The 25,248-nt window shown below is 37.3% G+C and overlaps 1 protein-coding gene across 2 annotated transcripts in view; it reads right to left on the bottom strand.

The window, feature by feature from the left end:
- Positions 1 to 6,256: 6,256 nt before the first annotated feature.
- Positions 6,257 to 25,248, bottom strand: part of FRRS1 (ferric chelate reductase 1) — a 43,575-nt gene continuing 24,583 nt past the window's right edge. For both annotated transcript variants that reach the window (XM_024751272.1, XM_024751271.1), the window contains exons 8-16: positions 24,891 to 25,038; positions 16,889 to 17,002; positions 15,418 to 15,530; positions 13,630 to 13,716; positions 9,733 to 9,830; positions 9,437 to 9,495; positions 8,468 to 8,611; positions 7,233 to 7,294; positions 6,257 to 7,150 (exon numbers count right to left, since the gene is read on the bottom strand). In XM_024751272.1, the coding sequence (XP_024607040.1) occupies positions 7,058 to 7,150; positions 7,233 to 7,294; positions 8,468 to 8,611; positions 9,437 to 9,495; positions 9,733 to 9,830; positions 13,630 to 13,716; positions 15,418 to 15,530; positions 16,889 to 17,002; positions 24,891 to 25,038 (918 nt within the window). In that variant the 3' untranslated portion in view covers positions 6,257 to 7,057. The remainder of the gene's footprint in view (positions 7,151 to 7,232; positions 7,295 to 8,467; positions 8,612 to 9,436; positions 9,496 to 9,732; positions 9,831 to 13,629; positions 13,717 to 15,417; positions 15,531 to 16,888; positions 17,003 to 24,890; positions 25,039 to 25,248) is intronic.

Raw genomic sequence — 25,248 nt, forward strand, 5'->3', positions numbered from 1 at the left:
GTATTCCACAGATGCAGGGTACATCAAGTTGATTGTGGAGCTTTAATTCGCTGCTTCTGAGGCTGCTGGGAGAAATTTCCCTTTCTCTTTGTTCTCACAGCTCCCAGGGGCTCAGCTTTGGATTTGGCCCCACCTCTGCATGTAGGTCACCGTAGGGCATCTGTTCTTCGCTCAGACAGGATGGGGCTAAAGGAGCAGCTGATTCGGGGCCTCTGGCTCACTCAGGCCAGAGGGAGGGAGGGGCATGGAGTGCCAGGCGAGCCTGCAGCGGCAGAGGCCGGTATGACGTTGTACCAGCCTGTGGCGCGCCGTGCGTTCTCCCGGGGAAGTTGTCCCTGGATCCTGGGACCCTGGCAGGGGCGGGCTGCACAGGCTCCCCGGAAGGGGGGTGTGGAGAGTGACCTGTGCTCACACACAGGCTTCTTGGTGGTGGCAGCAGCAGCCTTAGCATCTCATGCCTGCCTCTGGGGTCCGCGCTTTTAGCTGCAGCTTGCGCCCGTCTCTGGAGCTCCTTTAAGCAGCGCTCTTAATCCCCTCTCCTGGCGCACCAGGAAACAAAGAGGGATGAAAAAGTCTCTTGCCTCTTCAGCAGGTCCAGACTTTTCCCCAGACTCCCTCCCGGCCAGCCGTGGCACACTAACCCCCTGCAGGCTGTGTTCACCCCGCCAACCCCAGTCCTCTCTCTGCGCTCCGACCGAAGCACAAGCCTCAGCTCCCAGCCCCGCCCGCCCTGGCGGGGGAGCAGACAAGCCTCTCGGGCTGGTGAGTGCCGGTCGGCACCGATCCTCTGTGCGGGAATCTCTCCGCCTTGCCCCCCGCACCCCTGTTGCTGTCCTCTTCTCCGCGGCTCCGAAGCTTTCCACCTCCACCACCCACAGTCTCTGCCCGTGAAGGGGCTTCCTAGTGTGTGGAAACCTTTCCCCCTTCACAGCTCCCTCCCACTGGTGCAGGTCTCGTCCCTATCCTTTTGTCTCTGTTTTTTCTTTTGCCCTACCCAGGTACGTGGGGTGTTTCTTGCCTTTTGGGAGGTCTGAGGTCTTTTGCCAGCATTCAGTAGGTGTTCTGTAGGAGCTGTTCCACGTGTAGATGTATTTCTGATGTATCTGTGGGGAGGAAGGTGATCTCCGCGTCTTACTCTTCCACCATCTTCCCGGAAGTCTCCAGAATTAGGTATCCTTTGATCAGCAGCAGCATCTTTTGAAATTGAAGTTGGATAGATTATATGGTGATCTGCCTCTTCTCTCCTTCAGAGTTTGACTGGGATATATGAGCCTTGGGAAAGGTGATATCCAAGCTCCATAACGGCTCTTCAGTTCCACAATTCTACAAGCTCCTAGAAGATTGGAAGTGTGGGCAGAACCTCATCATAAAGAGGAAATCTTTTCAGATGAAAGCCTTTCAAGCCGGGGTCCCACAAGGGTCCTCCTGCCGGGTGTTGCTGGCCCCAAGGGAAAGCTTCATTCTTTGATGAATGAACACGGAGACCGAAATATTTTCTGTCAGTCCCCTTAAAGGAAAAGTTAGCTAGCCCCTGCTTTGGAGAATGGGCCAGAGTTTCTTGGTTCTTTTTATGTCAGGTAATTTTGGATTGTCATTGGTACATCATAAAATAAAATATTGGATTCTCTTATTTTTCACCAATGAATATGGCTTCTTTTGTTTTAGCAGGCAAATAACTGGGTTGGACTGCAAACTCTGTTTCTTGTGTTCCAGCTCCAATCTCAAGTTAAATTTTTTTGTTTGGTCTAGCTGCTTTGCACCTGCGTTATGCATGTGAACATATTCAGGGATCAATCAGAGCTATGAGAAAGCAGGATTTGGGATGCCCTCTCTAGTGTTTTCCTTTCCAAGAAAGGAACTCCCCTCCCTTCACCCCACTCTCTTGATAGCTGCAGTTGACCAGCCATCAGTCCTCTGGATTTCTAGGCCAGAAACACTGCTGTTCCCCTGCCACCCAACACCACATACACAGTTGACTTCAACTGTCCTGAAACTAAAAACAGTGAAAACAGGGAACTCCAAACAATTTTCCTCCTCTGAGTGTGGACACCTCATCCAAATCTTCCTGCTTCTCATCACTCTCTGGGGCTTTCAGACAGCTGCTTTTTGAAGCTTACTCTAGTTTTCTGAAGAAGAGTCTATTTGGCAGGATCTTAGCTATTACTGGCAGTGGAAATCACATATTTAGAATGTATGGGTTCAGGAAATTCTTATCCACAGAACTTGATTACCATGTCTGAGTACCTGATTGGGAACCAAAAATTTGTTTATGTTCTTACAAGAAACCCAGAGTACAATACAATTTCTTTTATGTGTTTATAAGATATATGAAGAAGATATACTTCTAAAGATATCACAGGGAGATCAGCTTGGTGCTTTGCAACGACCTAGAGGGACAAGATAAGGAGGGTGGGAGGGAGGGGATATGGGGATATATGTATGCATATGGCTGATTCACTTTGGTGTACAAAAGAAACTAACACAGTACTGTGAAGCAATTATAGTCCAATAAAGATCTATTTAAAAAAATAAAATAAAAATTGGGGGAAAAATCACTACTTAAGGTTTTTGGTAAAAAATAAAATTAATAAATTTTAAAAATTAATAAAATCCATGAAAAACCACTGGAAAAAAATAAAGAAAGAAAAAAATAAAGATATGTTCTAGGGACTGTCTCTCCTCTAAACCAGAGTTATATGATCAGGCATTATATAAAATGACATTAACTTATTTGATAACGAAATAAGAAATTAAGCTGATATGAATTTTAGGGCAAGCAAACCTGCCAGATCTTTCCACCCAAAGATATAATCCAAGAGTAGTAATCAGATAAATACTTGTTTTACTGAGGTGAAATTCACATAACATAAAATAATCCTTTTAAAATGGCATTTCTTATATTCACAATGTTGTACAACCACCACCTCTATCTATCAACAAAATATTGTCAGCACCGCAAAATAAAATCTTATGCCCATCATGCAATTACTCCCCATTCCCTCCTCCACTCCCTCCCCTCAAGGCCCTGGCAACCACCACTCTGCTGTTGCTATGCATTTACCTATTCTGGATATTTCATATAATCATAATATGTGACATTTTGTGTCTGATTCACTTAGCATAATAGTTTTTTTGTTTGTTTATTTGCTGTTCCTCTTCTTATTCCAGCCCTTTGATGTCTCTGGTAGCCATGGAGAAGCATAATGTTCTGAAGGTTCATCTATGTGACAGCATGCATCAGTACTTCATATCTTTTTATGGCTGAATAATATTTCATTGTATGTATGTACCACAATTTGCTTATTCATTTATCTGTTGATGGACATGTGGGCTGTTTCCATCATTTGGGTATTGTGAATAGTGTTCCTATAAACATCAAATTTTTAATTTTTTTTTATTGTGGTACAATATACATAACACAAAATTTTCCACTGTAACTACTTTCAAGGATACAATTCAGTGCATTAAGTACATACACAGTGTTATGTAAGCATCACCACTATCAATCTCCAGAACAATTTCATCATCCCAAACAGAAATTCTGTACCCATTAAATAAAAGCTCCCCATTCCTCCCTCTCCCCCAGTCCTGGGTAATCACCCTTCTACTTTCTATGAATTTGACTAGTCTAGGTACTCCAAGTAAATAAATCATATAATAGAGGTTCTTTCTTGTCTGGCTATTTCACTTAGCATAGTGTTTTCAAGGTGAACATCAAATTTTTTATCAAATAAAAACTACACATTCCATAGGTTAAAAACTACTAAAGTTTAACACTGCAATCAAAAGCAATGACATCATCAACAACATGTACAAAGCACCTTTTGCTGGTACCACTTCCTTCCTTCCTCATAACTGCCCTGTGAGATGGGCTTTACAGATGAAGGAATGAGGCTCAGAGAAAATGAGCAATTTGCCCAACGACATGAGTCTTATAAATCAGACAAGCATGCTTAGGTCTTCTAGCTCCGCTCCCAGACTCCCAGTCTTTTTTATGTACAGGGTTATCTGCCTCCCAGCATACCATTTATAAGGATGGTCAGGAGACACCTATGTAGAAGGAACAGTCAGGGAAGCCTCCAAAAACAAGAAGGATTTTTGAGCCAGAACTTAATAAACTAGTTTTTGCTAGAAAGAAGGGAACAGAAAGGGCATTCCAGGCAGGTGACCATCAGTGACCTGGGTGCAGAGATGAGCCTGGTGGGTATTGGGCAAGAAGGAAAGAAGCAGTGCGTGCACAGTGACAGTGTGTAACCTAATCTGATTTGAAAAGAGCTTAGAAGAATCCTTTCTTTCATTCCCATCTACAATGGATTATCTTAAACAAGGACCTTTGTCCTTTTTTTTTTCCTTGCTTCACCAGCATATACAGACAAATAGAATTTCAGCCAAAAGCTACAGGTCCCCCCTAGGGCTTCCTGGTTGGCATCTGCTGCATCTATCTCTTCCCACCACAACCTGGACTGGGGCAAGATGTGGAGGGATGAATATCACTTAACACACATTAGAGCCAAAATCCTGATAACCAAGTAGACACTAAAGTGTTATTCGATAACTTATGCCATAGGCTACCCACGTCCTTAAGACTGATTTCCAAAGATAAGAAAATAATAAAAACAAAAATAGCCTCAGTTATGAATGCTACCCCAACCACACTTTCTAGAATTTGTTTCACTTTTTTTTCAAAAATAAATAGTTATTTTTATTTTATAGAAGAACCCATCTTTAAGAAGAAAACTCATGATTTTGCTATTTGGGGCAACATTGCTGAAGATATAAAGGCATTTCGTTTAACAATTACTCTTATCAAAAGATATCTTTAGGGCTTCCCTGGTGGCACAGTGGTTGAGAGTCTGCCTGCCGATGCAGGGGACACGGGTTCGTGCCCCGGTCCAGGAAGATCCCACATGCCGCGGAGCGGCTGGGCCTGTGAGCCACGGCCGCTGAGCCTGCGCGTCCGGAGCCTGTGCTCCGCAACGGGAGAGGCCATAACAGTGAGAGGCCCGCGTACCGCAAAAAAAAAAAAAAAAAAGATATCTTTAAAAAAACAGATTGTTTATTACAAAATCAAGAAGGAAAACTGAGAGGAGCAACGAATAGGCATTTTCAATTTGTAGATGTCAACCATTCATAAGCAGAAGAATCATAATTTGATATTAATGAAAAGGTTTGTTGGTCTACTAAGGTTAGATGACAAAGACTTCTTTGGACAACTCTGTATATCAATTGATGATATATCAAAATAGTGCCAACAGATGAATCAATGAAAAAGAAAAGTTAAAATAGGTTAGCCTGAGCACTGGAAATCCAGCAAGCTCACGAATTTGAAAACAAAACCCACCAAGGTTCATCTTCTCCTTAAACAAATTTTTCCTTGTCAAATGTATAATATAATTTATTAAGAGAATTTTATTAACCTTTAGGCCCCTAATAATTGAAAGTTAGAGGAAAATATTTTAGTATACATTTAACTTTCTATACTAAACAAAACGTTTTTAAATAAAGACGTTCAAAAGGAAAGTTTAGACTGTAAATAGCCTGGCACTTATAGAACATAAACACAGAAAGTTCACATCTCAAACCCTAAGCTACTTATGATAAACACCTGTATAAAGAACAAAAACATATCATTTTACCCAGTGAAAGATGTAAGATACATCGCTGAGGCTATTATTTATGCCATATAGAATTTAGGTCCTTGGACCAATCAGAAAGAACACATAAAAAAGTAAAATATGCCTCCCTAAACTTTTTATTTTAAGAATGTAGAGTTTTGCTTGTTTCCTCTGCCTAAGATAGTTATGTTCATTTGTTACAAGGTCACGGGAATGTAAAGGGAAGTATCAAACAACGGTTATAAACAATCATGGTTAGAAAACAAATAGAATTGAAACCACAAAATAAAAACATTGGTCCCTAATTTCAGCTTGTAACCTATAACTGTTAGGAAAAGAGAAAAAGACAGAAATTTTTCAAATAAATATTAAGAGTTGGTGAATTTTAAGAGAAATGCCATCCCAAGATATTATCTAAGTACTAAAAATGAATCAGCACAAGTGAACAGTAACAAAGCAGTAGTATTATGGCGCCACCCGCTGGCTAGAAGTCCTCATAGCAAACATGAGACCCAGTCATAAAATAGAAATTATTGGAACCGGAAGGGAAATAACATTGATAATTCTAATTCATTATAGCATCAGGATCTTCTAACAAAACAGTACCACCCATATTATTTTATTACCACAAGGACAAAGAATAACTCTTAAATATATTCACAAGAGTGAATTTTATTAATTTTGAAATGCAAGTCTACAATCTCCAAAGGCTAAGACAACCTCAGAGTCAAAACAATTAGCATATAGAATGCCATTTTAGCTCTGTAGCTGAATATATAAAGACACTCTTAATCAGAAGATGCACACTTGCATTTCACTGCTAAGAAAGAAATTATAATATTAGTAATATATTTAAATGTTAATGAAATGGTGTTAGCCCTACTTTCACCTTTACCAGGGAAGTAACAAAATACATGAAACAAAGGATACGTCCAAAACACTGGACCGAAAAACGTGTTTCCAAAAAATGTTTAAGAAAGGGGGTAAGGGGACAAAAATCCTAAAAAAAGACCATTCAGATAAACTAGTAAAAATAAATGTTTTCTTTAAAGTACCACAGCACCTTTATAGTCCAAAATATATTTACATTAATACTATCTGCATTTTATCCTATGACATCTTTTATGTTTTTCCAAACAGTTATTTTCTTCCATGCTAACATTCTTAAAACTTCAGCATAAAAAATATTTGAGTCATTTCTCCTCAAGTACAATCTTCCCTTTAAGACTCAGAATAATACGTAAAAGCTTGACATCAGTTTGTAGCCCATAGGACCCTAGTGAATGTTGATCTCTAAAGGCCAGACTTCTGAATTTCTCTACAGACATGGCCTGGTCTTCCTAATTAGAAGTCATGAATACGCTCCAGTCGATACAGGCATCAAGTTTTTTGGCTTGATGATAATTATCACCTGGTCTGCAAAAGCCAAGGTCTTCGCTCGCTCATAGATGGTTGATTGCAGATAAGAACATAGTGAGAAAAGTCAAATTCCCACAGACGTAAATTGCTAACACTGCCTTTTTAAAAGCATAACCCTGAAAGAAAAAAATTGAGATATGAAAAAAAAGAATAACTATCATTAAGGTTTGTGTCAATAAAGAAGAAAAAAAGACTTACTTCTGCTTCAGCTGTAGTAAGTGACTGGAGGATCTGAATTCTATCATCATCCAATATTTCATCTGTCAAGAATAAGAACATAAGTTTGTAAGGCCAGTGGGTATGCAGATAAACTAATTCTCAAAAAAAAAAAAAAAAAAACCTGATTTGTAGCGTTTGCTGATTTCCAGGATGTTCATTCTCCCATTTCAAGTGACCAAATGTTGCAAACTTCTTGAATACTTAAGGCTCTCACAAATTAAGTCAAGCTGGCTACAGCATACACTTGTTAAAAGACTTTCTCCTAGTCAATAAACACCATACCAAGCTCCTAACAATCCAAGTTTTAAGTACATATGTATTTTAAATAGCAAGCCATAATCTAGCGATCAAAAGTCCTTTAAGACTCAAAACCCATACAATATTGTAAATCAACTATACTTCAATTAAAAACATCAAAAAAAGACTCAAACCCTATGTATGTGACCCTATCAAGAACCAAAAAATGGTAGGACAGATATTTAGTACTCAGTTCCTAAAAGCTGCCCAGGCTCCTAGATTCACAGCACACACACTAGACAACAAACAGGTTTTGTTTTTAGAAGGCCACCTTTACTTACTTGAGGGGCTGAGAACTAGATAGGACACAAAAGACAGACTAGAAATCAAGCTAAAATATCACTGATTCTCTACTAATCTCTTCTAATGGCTACAGGTATCTTACCCTGCCTAGAGGTGAGACCAAAACAGACCTTGCCACTAGAGAGCACCGGCAAAATAAATCCTTCCTATCTAGCGCGCTGGTTAGCTAGCTACATATGATGTATAGGGCAACCTAAGTGACAGCACACAGGAAGTTTGTCAAATAGGTAAAATTTGTCTGCAGCTTTGCCCTGTGTTGACCATGGGCATCTCTTCTTCCTCCATCTCAGGGGTCTCTCAGCTCCAGGCATTCAGGGCTCTCAGTGTATTCTAGCCCCAAGTCAGACCAGCATGAAAAGTAAAAAGTACCTACAAAGAAGGCCTCTTCCCTAAAACCTCTTTCCCTTGCATTTTACTCACTGATTCTAATACTAATGAATATAAATAACAAACGCCGAAATTTTCCACTATTTTTACCACAGACTGAGTAATCAAAAGAGAAACTTTTAGTAAGCTACCATGTAAGGGTCAACCATTAGTGTCAAGAAACTAATTACACTCCAACAGTTTGTATAAAAGTGATTCTACATAACACTGCTCTTTCAACAGGTTACCTTTTCTAGAGAGTCGGTAAGTGTGCACCTCCAGAACAATCTCTGTCCCAACATGCCAGGCTACAAATCCAATCATTGCATAGGTTTTCCATGGCCCAGGAAGATTCAATCCTGGTAAATCCATTCCCAGGAACATTGTTGCCACTACATTCATAAGGAATAAATACATATACTCAAAATGCAATTCAAGAGGTAACTGTGTATGCATGTATGCATCTGTGCTAATTATATCAAGTAAAATATACTAGAAGAGTTTATGATATCAATTAGATTAATATTTAAGACCAAATAGTTAATTTAGTCTTTTTTTTATTTTAACACCAGAAAGGCTAAGATGGGAAATTATAATTACAATCTACCAATTGTTAAAAAAGAGGTACCCAAATTTTTCAAAATGTTTTAAGTCTGCAATGTAGGAAGGGAGAAATGTAGGGGAACCATTTCTGATTATACCTCCCCTTCCACGAATTTCTATAGACTGTAGAAATGTGAGGGTAGGAGGTGTCAGCTTAGGTATTTATTACATAAAGCATCAAAGTACACTGGATAATCATACTTGACTTTTGAAAAACACCTTTCCCTGGAAGGTACCATCCCCAACGGAGAAAACCTGGAGACAGAGGGCTGGGACCCTGTAGCCCACTTCAGCCCAACCCACGACTGACCCTCAAGTTGAGCTGCTTAAATGTTTGGTCATCAGCATAGCTTATTCTGTTGGCAAAGGCAAATGCTAAAAAAATGTCTCAAAAGGAGAGTTTTAAAGTCATTTTAAAAACCTTGAAACTGAAGTAATGGCTTAAACAGTTACCTCTAGAAATTACTTTCTGGATTTCAACGTTTGACTGATTTCTCCTCAACAGCAAATTACTCCAATTACTAATGCATCTAAAAATCATTTAAGCCAAATTACAACTTGCAATATAAACAACCTGCAATTATATATGAATAAGTAGCATCACAATTACTTACCTGCTATTATTCTAGCAGCTGTTCCCATACTCCAGTGAGTCCACTTAAACATTTGCCTTCTACCAAATAAAGAACCAGTCAGTATTCTTGAAAGTGATGGAACTACAATTAATTCCCAAGAGAATAAAAAGCATGTAATTTCCCTATTGCCTAGGAATTAGATATCTGAAATACATTTTAAAACCTTTTAAAGTAAGTATAATTTATCACTGAATTTTATAAGATGCAAAAAAGGAATTGGTTTCCCAACTAATGACATCTACATTAAAAGCATTTATAAATAAAGACTTAAGTACCTTGGGTCATGTAAAGGTGGTCTGAAGGCTGCCAAAAGAAGCTGAAGAACTGCTAAAATCATCACTATACAACCAAGGTAGGGGTGATAACCTGCATGCTGAACAAAGTTATATCATTTTAATGGTCTCAATCTTGCCCATCGATTAAACCCTCAGGTTAAAAATAATACACACAGATGTATTCTTAGCGTTTTTCTGTAGCTTTAAACATTTAATGATAGTTATAATAACAGGCACCATTCACTGAGTGTCTATACCAGGCACATACTTTATACACATTATCACTAATGTTCACTATGATGCTTGACAGTTAGTTATCAATATCCCACTTCTACAAATGGGGAAACTGAGGCTCAGAGATATCAAGTAATGCATCCAAGGCCACACAGTGTGTAAATGGTTGTGGTGGAATCCATGCACAGAATGCTGCCTCTTCCTACCAGGATGTTAGATGACCACCAACACCAGGACAGCCATCTGAAGCCCATCTAGGACTAGTTAGTATCTGCATGTCAGGAACAACCAACCCAGTGTATTTTAATTACTTGTTCAGACCTCTATGTTTCCTGGAGCTGAAGGTTCTACTTGATTCCTTGTAACCCATATGCTTAACAGAGCCTTAGTCACTCAATAAATGTTTGCTGATCAAGAGAGCAACCTGCACAACCACTGTGTTAAAATCTCATCTCCTCTGTTCAGAACGAAGGTCTAAGCCAAGAAAAATCATCAACACAATACCTCAACAGTTTCGGCTACACTCCTCCCTCAGCGATGTGTGCGTGCTGAAAACAGCAGACAGTTGGATTAGACCACTTTGCACAATTATTTCATTTAAAAACTTAAGAAAAGAATTAAGAAGATGCTCTAATACGTTACACGTTTAAATAGAGGGACATCACAGTCTGTTGTCACTGACTCCCATGCTTGGGAAGGCTCTAAAACCTGTGATCTAGAACAAGGACATAGTGGTTTCCAAGCCAAGATAGGAAGATTTTGCAAATTAGGAACTAAAAGTTGACAGAAGAGCACTATAAAACTTTCAAGTCATGGACTCAGTTATACACAGATAAGTTATAACCTGGACCCTGGAGATGGAAAGTGCCTCTCTCTAATAAAAAACAGTAACAGCAGCAACAAAATTCTTATATATTTAGAATGTGCTGGGATTATCCTAAGTGCTTTCAGTTAATTAACTCTAAACCCTCAGAAAGCCTATAAGATAGATACTCTACTATCCCCACTTGAGTAAACTGAGGGACAGAGAAGTTAAGCAACTTGCCCAGGGTGTCCCAAGTAATAAATGATGACATGAGGATTTGAATCCAAGCAGTCTGGCTGTACAACTGTGCTCTTAACCTTTTTACTACCATAGTCATAAACTGCAAAGACTACAAGCTACAAAGTTTACAAAATAAGTATTAAGCTTGTCCAAGTACCTGGATAAAATAAAGTTTCAATATCTTGAGTCATCTCAGAAAATCTTCATAATTTCCTTTAAAAAAAATTAGGTTGACCATGGAGTTTCCTTAGAAAACTGAAAATAGAGCTACCATACCATCCAGCAATCTCACTCCTGGGCATATATCCAGAGAACACCATAAATCAAAAAGATACATACACCTCAGTGTTCATAGCAGCACTATTTACAGTAGCCAGGACATGGAATCTAATCTAAATGTCCATCAACAGAGGAATGGATAAAGAAGATGTGGTACATATATACAACGGAATATTACTCGGCCATAAAAAAGAATGAAATAACACCATTTGCAGCAACATGGATGGACCTAGAGATTGTCATACTGAGTGAAATAAGTCAGAGAAAGACAAATATCATATGATATTGCTTATATGCGGAATCTAAAAAAGATGAACTTATCTACAAAGATGAACTTATCTACAAAACAGAAATAGAGTTACAGATGTAGAAGATAAACTTACAGTTACCAGGGGGTGGGGGAAGAGGGGTAAACTGGAAGATTGGGATTGACATATACACACTACTATATATAAAATAAATAACTAATAAGGATCTACTGTAGAGGACAGGGAACTCTACTCAGTACTCTGTAATGGCCTATATGGGAAAAGAATCTAAAAAAGAGTGGATATATGTATATGTGTAACAGATTCAATTTGCTGTACACCTGAAACTAACACAACATTATAAACCAATTATACCCCAATAAAATTTTTTTTTAAAAAATAGGTTGATCAATCTATAAACTACCTAAAAAGCAGAAAAGAGGTTTCCTAATAATATTGTGACCCAAGAGTCATCAATCTTAGCCCTTGTAGCAACAGCCCAAACTGAAATATTAAATTTTAATATCAAATTCTGACTGGCTCTTAAACTAGAAGAGTATAATGGAAGCACAGGCTCTGACCTTAGGTACATCTCCAATTCTCAATAAGCCTCATTCATTCATTCCATAAATATCCACTGAATATCTCACGTACCAGAATCTGTTCTGGATGTTAGAGATACAGTAGCAAACATACCAGTAAATATCCTGTCTTCTCATGGAGTTCACATACTAGTGTGAGAAGACGGACAAAGAAAACATATAATATTTAAGTAAATTATCTAAAACGACATAAGGTAAAGATTGCTTCAGGAAAAAAAAATGAAGCAGAGCAGGGCTCTTTGAGAAGCTATTATTTGCGCAAAGACTTGAAGAAGGTGAGGGAGTAGAGGAGGCATGACCAAGGCAGAAGGAAGAATCTTTGCAAAGACTATAAAGCAGAATAAATAAATTAATTAATTTTTTTAAAAAAGACTATAAAGCAGGAGCATACCTAGCATTAGCCCAGTGTGAAATGAAATGAGCTATTGGATGAGGAAAAGAGCAGATCAATTCAGAGAGTAACTGGGAGCCAATCATGGAGGACTTTGGTTTTAACTTTGAGAAAAACTGAGAGGCATTAGAGAAACCAGTTTGGGGCACAGGAATGACATCATCTGATTTACATTTTTTAAAAATCACTCTGCTTCTTGGTTGAAAACAGATTGTACACGAGCAAGGGTTGAAGTAAAGAGACCAATTAGGTGCCAACTGCAAAAAGTCCAGGCAAAAGATGATGGTGGCTCAAAGCCACATACTAGTGCCAGTGATGGTGAAAAGTGTTGTATTTGACATGAAAAGCCAATGGGATTTCCTGATGGATTTGACATGGGGCGTGAGAGCAGAGTTAAGAATAATTCCAATGTTTTGGCCTAAGAAGGGAACTGCAAACAACTAATATGGGGATGGCAGCACATGGAGCAAGATTGGGAGGAGAGGTCAGGAACTCTGTTTGAGGTGCCTTAGACATGCAAGTTGAGTTCCTGAGTAGACAGCTGTTTGTGTGAGTCTCAATCAGGGTAGAGGTCCAAGCTGGAGATACACATTTGAGAATAAGCCTCAGTTTCTTCATTTGTGACATGGGATTATTATCAATAACAACTTCATTTGTGGTTTAAATTTGATAACACATGTAAAGCACTTAGCACAGTTTGTTCAGTAGGAATGCAACTGATGTTAGCTTAGTGATAGTCATAGTATTAGTTAGAGAAAACCACTTACAGTGTTCATGTTCCTCAGATATAATGCTTTCAATTTGTACCATTCTATAGCAAGAAAATTTATTAAAGCTATATAGTGTATATTTAAAATTTGAGGCAGTCTAAAAATACATTTCCATTACCAAGTAATCTGCACTTACATTCTCACTTCATCCCTGACCACCAACCATGTGAAATAGTCATCAGATGATTCAAAAAGGAAGGAAAGAGGGATACATGCAGAAATATCTTTTTACCCATCATCTGAGAATAAAACAGCAATCTCCTTTGGCACCAAAATGAATTTTAAACATATAAATAGAATAAAAACATACTTTTTAAGATCTACTTACCCAATTCCAGCCTCCTCTGTAAATAAAAGGCAGAAGAAAAGCAATGAAAGTGAGGGCAGAAGTAGTAAGCATGAGCATTCGATGTACCTGCAAGGATGAAATCACAAATGAGAAGAGAGTTAACTACATAAGAGAAAGGAGTTGACGTCACTATGAAGGTCACGGGATGAGATTCACAGAAGGCATGCATTCAATTGACACCTAGCCACAATTTGTGGTCAGTTAAAAACAAAAATCTTACTATTCCACTGAACTTTAAAGAAAAGCCTAAGCTGCCAACCTCATCATTCTAAAGCGTCTGCCAAGAATTCACCTGCCCAGAACAGCAGGAATGGATATTTCACACACACAGAGCACTTACTTGCCAAGTCCATCATTTTCTTCCAAACACATTTATTAAGTTCCACCACCAAGCACAGTGCTTGGATGCAAGGAAACAGAAAGTACTGTTTCCTGGGGAGTCTGGGATCTAATTGAGCAGATAAGAGAACATATTTGAAATGTGTAATTCATTATCCAAATGAGGAGAATACCGAGAGTGAAAATGGGCACTGCTAGTTGATTATGTGAGGATAACTGGTGCAAACAAAAACTATCCCAGAGAATGTAGGACATATAATCACTATATACACAGATAGATAGATACACACACACACACACACACACACACACACACACACAGACATATATGGGGTGTGTGTGCATATATATATATATATACACACATCAGCAGAAAGTAGAACATAGTCACCCTATATACATATAGACACCATAGTTTTAAAGACAGTGGAGGGTTTGAATTGGTAAAGAGGAGACATAAAGAGTTTTCCAGTTGGGAATATCCACATGAGAAGAGGGGAGAGAGAGAGAGAGAGAGAGCAATCAAAGGCAGAGACAGGAGCAAGGATGTAGCAGTCATTACGGAGAACAAATAGAACAGATTAACACTGCCAGCCAAAAGCGAGAAACAATTTTAGATAAGGTAAATCTTAAAAGCTACAAATTTATATAAAGTTTCAAGAATACCTCTTATAAAGTCAAAACTGTTCCAATAAGCAGTATTTTTTTCTATAAGCAGACATGTACATTCTATCTCAACACATAGTCATTGATCTTCCACTATATGTGCAAATATCTATACTCCATGACAAATGAAAGATAAAGGTTTGTTTTGTTTTGTCTTGAGGGGTATTTATTGACTCTTGCTCATGTTTCTATTAAAAGACTGCCTCCTCATCCCACGGGAAGGGACAGCATTAAAAGGGACACTTTTAATTTCTCTTCCCATCCACACAGGAGATACATGATCTTGACTGGTGAGCTAGGGACGGCCTAACATTCACTGGCCCATCAACCAGAGGACAGACCACTGCTTCGCAACATAGTAAGCACCCACTATTTCTTCCTTCTTCTCTGCTGCCTTCCTCAACCCATCTGTACTCAACGCAGTGGGTAAATGTTCTTCTAGTCTCTTCTTCTGCAACTAGACATGTAACTCAAGATCGTTTGGGTCCCAAAATCCATGTTCCAAAGAAACGCACATGGCACTGATACATTCTCCAATCCAGCCTGGCCCTTCATAGAGCTGTCTTTATTTTTTTTCCCATCAAGTACCTTGTGTCTATTCTCAGTTGGTTAGGAAACCAAAGAGCAAAAAGAAATTATGAGGATTCCAAAATTACAACTATAACCATACATAAACAAAAAAAAAATCCGCTTACTTCATGTGTTTTCATGTTGCAATGTTCAAATAATATGGAAATTGCATTAACCTTTTTCTCCACCTACCTGAAACCAAGCTGCATCACCAAATAAAGCCTTTAACCAAACAGGTTTGAAGAACCGGGCAATCAGTACACCTACGCTAACTGTAGTCATCCATGCCACAAACATTAAGGCACCTACAGGTGAGAAAATGCAACGGTTGACAACACAGTCTAATTAAGCTGTCTCTTAAATGACCAAGCCCAATGCGTAGAAAATGTAAATAGCCAACAAAAATACATTCAGCTGACATAAACATAACCTAAATATCAATGCTTTTACCACCACCACTACTACTTCTAATAGCTAACACTTCCAAAGCTCTTATTTCGTGCCAAGCACTGTCTCTGAGTGCTTTATGTGTATTAATCTAATTGATCTTTACAACAATTCCTAAAAAGTATAATTATTATTCCAGTTTTGCTGTATGGAGAAGGAAAGCACAGAGAAGTTAAGTAACTTCCCCAAGGTTACTGAGTTGGAATTTGAACCCAGGCTGGTTTGAATAACTGTGCTCTTAATCATTATACTGTCTGAAGTTATACAGCCTTTCTGAACTTATCTCAGAATCTTCTCACATTTCACTCCAAAAAATAATGGAAAACAAATAGGCACATTATTTCTGAATCCAATTACTGTTCAACTAGAGCTACTGGTAGAAGCAAAATAGCAACAATAAAGATAGCTTCAAGCTTTATTGAAACTCTCACTAGAATGGATAACTCTGGAGAATATAAAGGAAATATACCAATTAAGGAAAGTTCCCACCAATATTAATACACTACAATAGTATAGTATAGTATACACTTACACTATTTCCCTATTTTTCAATCCCGTTTTTCAATAATCAACTGGACTACTTTTCAAATGGAATCAACTTTCACTTGTAGAACCAGAGTACATCAGAGCCTTACTTCTAGGCTACTGCTCTTCCAACTTGGTTCCCTTCATCACTTTAAGTATATAATACCTAAGTATAGCACTGAGTTCTTTGTATACCCTCAAATACTTGTACATTGATCAGTTCTTCAACAAAAAAATTGTATTTTTGAAACCAAACTACTATTATAATTAAACAATCACAATCACAAACCACTCTTTTATTAGCAATTTTTAATAAATGGTATAATTAATGTCTCATAAAAGTTAAATTAATTAACCCAATGATACTCAATCCTGGCTGCAATTAGAGATGACTATCGTACTTTTTTAAAATTACAGATGTCTTAAAAGCTCCTCTGGTGATTTTAATGTGCAGTCAGGGTTAAAACCACTGAATTATCCCTACTCTTCATTTTTAATAAAAATTATCAAACATTAAAATAGATAATGCTACCTGCAAATGTTATTGTTTATGCTACCTACAAATGTTATTGATTTATGAACGTTTGCTAAATTATGCCTGGTACCATTCTCAATCTAGCCAGCACTAAATTTATTCCACAAAGTTAAGTATATTCCACAAAGCAGTAATAATATTACACATGTAACTTACCATGAACCTTCAGAATGAGTAAAGAATGGGATCCTCCTATGTTCTCTGGATAGCCTGTCACATTGTATTTGTCATATGTAATCAAAGGTTGCTGAGAATGCTTATGAATCCGACCTGAAATTTAAAAACAAAAAAAAAAAGAAGAAGAAGATGAATTACTTTCTCAGGAGAGAAGGAATGGAGAGACAATGGCATGGCATGGAAACAAAATTTCTTAAGGTAATAAAAAATAAATAAATTTCAATAGACATGATATATATATATACTATTATATATTGATATTATATTAATACACATGTATTAATATAATATAAATATATGTAGTATTAGTATATAATATAATAATATTCATTATGTATAAAATTAAATCTGTGCATGTATAGAATTATTCCAATTAGTCTATGTATATGGGTATGTATGGGTGTGTGTTCATTCTGGGGATCTATCTTACAGAAATATTTACCAAAGGTATATTTTTAACCAAAGGTATATCTATAAGCATGTTAATAGATACTTTCTTTTTACACTGGCTAAAAAAAATTTAAACAAGCTAAATGTCCATCATTAGGAGAATGAGTAAATAAATTATGGAAAATACATTGTTTTTAGAATACAATGCAAGTGTCAAAAAGAATAAAAATAATTAAGAAATTTGATATGAGATATATATGAATCTTTGTTTCAAACAAATAAGTGTTAGACCACAGACTACACCTCAATGATTTCCAAAAAGAAATATTTATATAGGTTATATTATCTATCTAAAATGAAACAAATTAACAACAGAAAGCTAGGAAAAAATGGTCCAGCTAGATATTTAAGAAACTCCTCTTCTAGGGCTTCCCTGGTGGCGCAGTGGTTGAGAGTCCGCCTGCCGATGCAGGGGACATGGGTTCGTGCCCCGGTCCAGGAAGATGCCACATGCCGCGGAGCAGCTGGGCCCGTGAGCCATGGCCGCTGGGCCTGCGCATCCGGAGCCTGTGCTCCACAACGGGAGAGGCCACAACAGTGAGAGGCCCGCGTACCGCAAAAAAAAAAAAAGAAACTCCTCTTCTAAATAACCCTTAGGTTAAATAGGAAATCAAAACTTAAATCACAAGTCTTCTTAAAACGAATAACATTGAAGGCACTTCATAGCAAAACACATGTGATGTAATTAAGGTACTATTCAAAAAAGTTTTTAATCATCTTAAAAGCATTTCCTGAAAAAAATATTAGAAGACTTTAAAGTATTGAAATAATCATTTAAGTCAAGATGTGTTTAAAACAAAGCATAACCCAGAAAACCAAAAAGGAGGATTGATTAAAAATAAAGGTAGAAATTAACAAACCAGTAAGTCTAAAAATGAGAAAAATCAATTCTGTAAAAGGCCAATAAAATCGATTGATTTTTTGACAATCTGACCACAAGATAAAAAGAAATATCACAAACAATATTAGAAATGAAAACAGTGACATAGCTGCTGATACCGAACATATTCTTTAAAATTATGTGAAAATGCTATATACAACTTTAAGTCAGCCAAAAATATTTCAAAATCTAAATAAAATGGATGAATTTCTGAGGAAATCTAGAATTACAAAAATTGATCAAAGTAGTAGTAAGTCTGGAGAATTATAACAATAAAAATTTATTTTATTAGTCAAATAGTTCCATTCCTAAAGTCTCAGGCTGTTATGTGGATGAGTTCTATCATACCATTTAAAAATTTTTTTAACTTTAAAAATTCATATTTATTTAAACTCTTCTTGAGTTCTTTCTATGAGATTATCATAACACTGAAACCAAAATGAGGCCAACATGCACACACACACAAACGCACAGAATCCTATGACCATACACCAAAATCATTTATGAATATAGATGTGAAAAGCTTAAATAAAATATTGGTGAATTAAATCAATTATGCAATAATAAGAATAATAAGACATGACTTTCATCCCAGGAAAGTGAGGATTGTTCACCATTCAGAAATCTACAAAAGTAATGATAAACTTCAGCACACATCCATGACATGAACTCTTTGTAACATTAGGAACAGAATATTTCCTAAACACAATAAAATATAACCACCAGAAAAACACGACACTGAATATCAGAAGCATTCCCATCAAAATCAGGGATAAGATAAGAATACTTACCATATCACCACCGCCATTCCACATTTTTCTGGGAGAAGTAAGCAATGCAGTGAGACAAGGAAAGAAAGAAAATGAGGGCTACTATGCCTGTCATTATTTGCACAAGATATGATGTTTCATCTAGAAAATCCAAGACCATCAACTGGAAAACTAGGTGGCTACATTCAAGATAAGCATTCAAAGATCAATAACTTTCCTATACACCAACAAATTTAGAAAATGTAAGAAAAAATAATCCCATTCACAATAGTTTGTATTAGAAATCTATAAAATACATAGGAACAAAGTAACATAAATAAATAAGCCCTACAGGAAGATATGAAGAAAACCACAGGATCTGAATAAATGAAATATCCCAATATACTCCTGGATAGGAAGACTCAAGGACGTTGATTATTCCACAAATTAATCTAAAATTTCATTTCAATTCCAGTCATAACTCCAATAGGATTTTTAATGAAATTTGATAAATCATTTCTGAATTTTATCTAGAAGAGCCGATACACAAGGAAGAGGCAAGAATTCCTGAATTCCTGAAAAAGAAGGCTAGGAGGGGTATCATGCTTTATCAAAATTCACAACCTATTATTAAGCTATAGTAATTTCAACCAGTGCAGTAACAGACAAACAGATCACTGGAAGAATAAACTATAAACAATTTGATTTACTGAAAGATTTTTAGTGTATAATAAAAAGGCTTTTGAAACAGTAGAGATAAAATGGACTATTCAAAAACTGGTGTTTGGACACCAGGTTATTCATTTGGTGAACTATTATATCATGGCTTGTTATTACAGAGAAGATCCGAGATAAAGTAGAAAACGAGAAGAGTTTTATATCGTGAACACCTAGAGACCTGTGTCAAGAAGAAAGAGACAATAACTATCAGAAGCTACAAAAATGTCAAAAAGAAAAGAATGAAAAAAACTATTGAAAATGACAAGAAACGCACTGAAGAATATAAAAATACTGTATTAGTAGAGTGGTAGTGATAAAAACCAGACCACATTCCTAACAGCCTGAGAGTCAAGTTGGAAGAAAAGTGTTTTTAAACTCTGATTCATCATGGAACCATGGGCTAAGATGAACTTAACCTTCATTAAAGCAGAAGTCCATCATAATTTTGAAGTTCCACTGTACGGCTCCATTATAATTTAGATGTTATGCTCTAAGGAACGTTGGGTTCATGTGTAGTACACGGCTCTACAGTATTATTCCTAAATTGTCAAAATAACAGGTCATGTGATAACAGGGTCTCTACTTCATTAATTATTTAAATTGGTAGATTTCCAAATTGGGAATTACTTATTCACCCAAGTGAGTTCTATCTTTCAGTTCAAACACTCAGCATTTCACATGACTGCTTATTTCATGATAGGATAAAGTCAACTTTCTGGGGGCAAAACAGCAGTTACAAAAACGTTTTAAATTTGTTTTACTAAATATGACAGTACTTTCAACTCTCAATTATCTTTAGTTTGCTTCTGACCCCTCTTCCTAGGTGACTTCTCCCATTGTGGGCCAATTCTCAACATTTTCTTTTTAAAGGAAAATACATATCTTGTTTCTTTTCATTGATCAGGTCTGTAAATGTGTGCTGAAAAAAAAATCAGAGTTTATTTATAAACAGAATAATTTACTCACAGGGAAGGTTTTTTTCCTCACTGACTGTGTAATGCATTAATTCCATTTGTCACCAATGGATTTCACCAGCCTTGTTTACAAGGGAATCGGGTAAAAATTTATACTGTTTTGTTCGTTGCATTTAGTAGACATGAATGTTCAATAGTTATTAAATTGTGATGTAAAGAAATGTGACAATATTCAGCTATCTGTTTTCTGAATGTTTCAAATTCCAATCTATGAGCATTGCTGACACCCAGAGAAGAGAATAAAATTACCTGTGAAAGGGTGAAAAAAAACCTCAGCAGTTAGAAAAAGAACAGAAAGATAATTATGTGCTAGCTTACAGCAAAAATAAGGGTAACATGAAAAATTAGTAGAAAATGAAAACCTGAAAAGTTATCTGAAATCTGAAAATGTTAAGCAATTTCCCTTGTATTTTAGTTTTGATCACTCTTGCTGAATCACTTTTGCATATTTGGATGAAGAAAGTAGTTAATTTTTCTATTTTTACTAATAATGTAGCATCCTTCAGAGCTTGGCATAGTCTTTAAGAATCATCTGAAGCATCTGATTCAGCATGGTGTTCCCTCTGACCTTCAGACTGCCAGTAAACAATGCCTCCTGAGAAACAGATTTGCCCAGGATGACCTCATTCTACATTAACATGGGTTACAGAGATTATATGACTGCTTTGAAAAATGGTTTCAACCTCACAAAGTCTCACTGCTTTTAAGCAGTGCGCAGCATATAAATGATCCACATACATATGACTAGATATCAGAAGCGACAGTTGATTTATGTGGTGACTGTACTTTGTTCCCCAATACAAGGGAACTAGAAAGTGAATTCCCTGAAGCGGTAACATTTAGATTTGTTTTTTTGAGGTTTTGTTTTGTTGCTTTGCACTCCACCAGTTAAAAAAAAAAAAAATGGGTTTCCCTCGTGATGCTGTGGTTAAGAATCCGCCTGCCAATGCAGGGGACACAGGTTCGATCCCTGGTCCGGGGAGATCCCACATGCCGTGGAGCAGCTAAGCCCGAGCGCCACAACTACTGAGCCTGTGCTCTAGAGTCCACGAGCCCCAACTACTGAGCCCGCGTGCCACAACTACTGAAGCCTGCATGCCTAGAGCCCGTGCTCCACAGCAAGAGAAGCCACGACAATGAGAAGCCCACACACCGCAAGGAAGAGTAGTCCCCGCTCGCCGCAACTAGAGAAAGCCCAGGAACAGCAACAAAGACCCAACACGGTCAAAAAAAATAAAATAAATAAATCTTTAAAATTTAAAAAAAACAAAAATGAGTCTGTGACATATGTATATTTATGTTAATAAACGTATTTTTGTACTATTGTTTTAACACATTATGAACACTATTAAAATAGAAATTTTTAGTGAGATAAAATAAATCTAAGAAAAAAGTTCTGGTATTGTTTTCTGTATCCCCTGGACTACCTTACAATATGTACACCTTCGTTGGAAGAACATTGTCCTAGAGCAGTAAGTTATTGAACCACAGTATACAGAACAATTACCTGAAATGCTTGTTAAAATGCAGATTCCAAGCACAAACAACAGAGATTCCGTGAGTGTGGGATGGAGCTAGGGAACCTGCCTTTTGAGCAGTCATTCCAGATGGTTCTGAAGCAGGTTATTTGAGCCCCATGCTTTGGGACACACCACAAAACACAAGGTAGAGATTCTCCCTACCATGCCACGAGCATAGCAACACCAGCAGGAAAGGGAGATAAAACAGTGCTCTATTCTGTATATGAATCGTCCACAAACTAGGTTTTTCCAGGAAAATGTTAGAACTATTACTTAACATATTGTTTCTATCAGAAAATGCATTCCAAATTCTACAATGCTGGCCTAAGAAATTTTTGGCATCACCATACACCCAAAACCACACATAATGTATTGCACAACAGAATTCACCCATTTAAATGACACTGCTTTTCTTTTAAAGTATAAACTTTTTAAGTATAAATTTTTTTAAAGTACAAATGCAAACTGTTAAAATCTCCTAGCAATTTGTCATCCATTCAAGTCAGTAATCATTTATGGAGCACCTATAACATACTGGGCACAAAAGGAAGCAGTTTGATATGATGAAAAGGGCACAACTCCTGTAATTGCAACAGAGTTGGGTTTAATTCCTGCCTCTGCTACTTGTTTGATTTTGAACAAGTTACTTCACCACTCTAGGCTCCAGTTCTCTTATCTCTACAATGGGCAACATAATATCTATTTACAAAGCCTCTGTGAGAAATAAATGAGATATATGTAATATACAATAAGCGACAGCTGCAATAATAACAATAAGACAATAACCTGCACTTTAGAAATATTTGTTTAAAAATGCAAATATTTGACCTTCTCCTTAAAAATTCATTTCCCACATCTCCCATGTTAGAAAGTGAAACACTTGGGCTCTGAGGTCAAAGAGTTCAGGTTCAAATTCCAACTCTACCATTTACTTGTCTGGGCAAAGGACTTAACCTCTCTAAGCCTGTTTCCTGCCAGACAAAATAAGGTTAATAATAGTACTTATCTTATGTAGGTTTCTATGAAGATAAAAATGAAAACCTTAATGATAGTGCTGAGCCAGCAACTGGCACTCATTAAGTACTAAGTAATTTTTGTTCATTATTATCATTTAACCAGGAAATTATTTCCAGCTACATTTGCTGTTGCTGGTGCAAGTAAGAATACATGATTTGACTAAGATAACCAAACATATCATCCACAACTAAAGCTGCAAATATTCCTAAATTTTCTCTAACACTGAGCTGATATTTTGTCCTGCTTTACAACCTTTTGAATCCATACTTTACTTATAGTACAAAATTTAAACCACATGAGAGAATATAAACTACCATATATAAAATAGATAAACAACAAGGTCCTACAGCATAGCACAGGGAACTATATTCAATATCTTGTAACAAACTATAATGGAGAAGAATCTGAAAAAGTATATATATATATCTGAATCACTTTGCTATACACCAGAAACTAACACAACATTGTAAATCAACTATACTTCAATTAAAAATAAACCACATGATTGGGCTTCCCTGGTGGTGCAGTGGTTGAGAGTCCACCTGCCAATGCAGGGGACATGGGTTCGTGCCCAGGTTCGGGAAGATCCTACATGCCGTGGAGCGGCTGGGCCCGTGAGCCGTGGCCGCTGAGCCTGCGTGTCCGGAGCCTGTGCTCCGCAACAGGAGAGGCCACAACAGTGAGAGGTCCGCGTCCAGCAAAAAAAATAAAAAATAAAAAAATAAACCACATGACAGAATACGCAAGGCTTTTCACAATTCTGCCTATACCACATTTCTGTTCCTGCTCCTCTTTTACCTCACCCTCATCCTTCCATTCTATATGCTCAGCTTTTCACCATTTTCAAAGTAGGCCATATGCTCAAAGTTTGGGGGTAGTATTATCTCCAGGGAGATGAGTCACTAAATATTACACTACCTTGGCATTTCCTGCAGTTCTTCAGAATATCATTAGCCAAGATCTTAAACAAAATCTAATTATTCTTATTAATATGTGTTGCAGTACCTACCAGGGCAGTCTTAAGTATAAACTAAACATTCAAACTCATAAAACTACCTTAGGCTACACTTGGCATCAGACTGATTGAGAAGGACGTGGGACAGGAAACACAGCACACCTGCAGGGCACCATGAGGCATTCTTTTTCAAAGGGAGGTCCTGTGGAAGCTCACTCAGCTGTCCAGGAGCTATTCTCTTTACCCCTCTCTACCTCCTTGGAGAAAGCTCAGGTCCAAGGCGATGAGATTCATACTGGATAGGGCATCCACAAGAGCCGATATCTCCTGCAATAATCCCGAAGTCCTGCTTCTAGCATCCCTGCAAAGGATCTGCCAATGTCACTGCACTCAGGGAAGCCCAAAGACATGGCTTCTTCCTCAGTATTTACTCCTGGTCCAAATGCAGTCTACCAGCCAGAAATCACTTTTATCCTAAGCAGATTGCCTTATAACCCAGTAAACACTACCTTTACCTAGTTTCCAGGGGAACAAAGCTAGACGGTCAACCAAAGTCAAATTGCCAGGCAAAAATGGAAGAGGGTTTAATAACTCTTTACCCACAAATGTATATCTTAAAAAAGAGCAATTACCATAGTCTCCCCCAAAAAAAGAGGGAAAGGAATAAAGTGAGCGAAAAAAAACTTTAAAAGGTAGTTTTTTATCAATATACTTACCATGATCAGCTGCACCATCTGCTAGAAATATGTAGTAGCTTGCATTTAGATCAAATCTATTCTTAACCCCAGGAAAGGTAATGTTTCTTCTGAAAGAACACTGCATAACACCATCTGCCAACCTCCAAGCCATATCCTCAAGAGGATCCTGCAAACACATACAATGGGTCTTCTCAGCACTTTCCAAAGATTTGCTAAAAATAAGATATGATCAAAATCCTGACCTGTTCAATTTCCTTTCCCTAAGTTCCCCTGTTCATGTTTTGTCTGCAGCGTCATTGTTTTCCCAGTTCCTCTTTGAAGAGTACAAGAAACATATTCTCCCAGTTTATTTGTCTTTATCCCACTTGGCAAAGAT

The sequence above is a fragment of the Neophocaena asiaeorientalis genome, unplaced genomic scaffold (assembly GCF_003031525.2).
Source record: "Neophocaena asiaeorientalis asiaeorientalis breed wild unplaced genomic scaffold, Neophocaena_asiaeorientalis_V1.1 scaffold147, whole genome shotgun sequence".
NCBI lineage: Eukaryota > Metazoa > Chordata > Mammalia > Artiodactyla > Phocoenidae > Neophocaena > Neophocaena asiaeorientalis.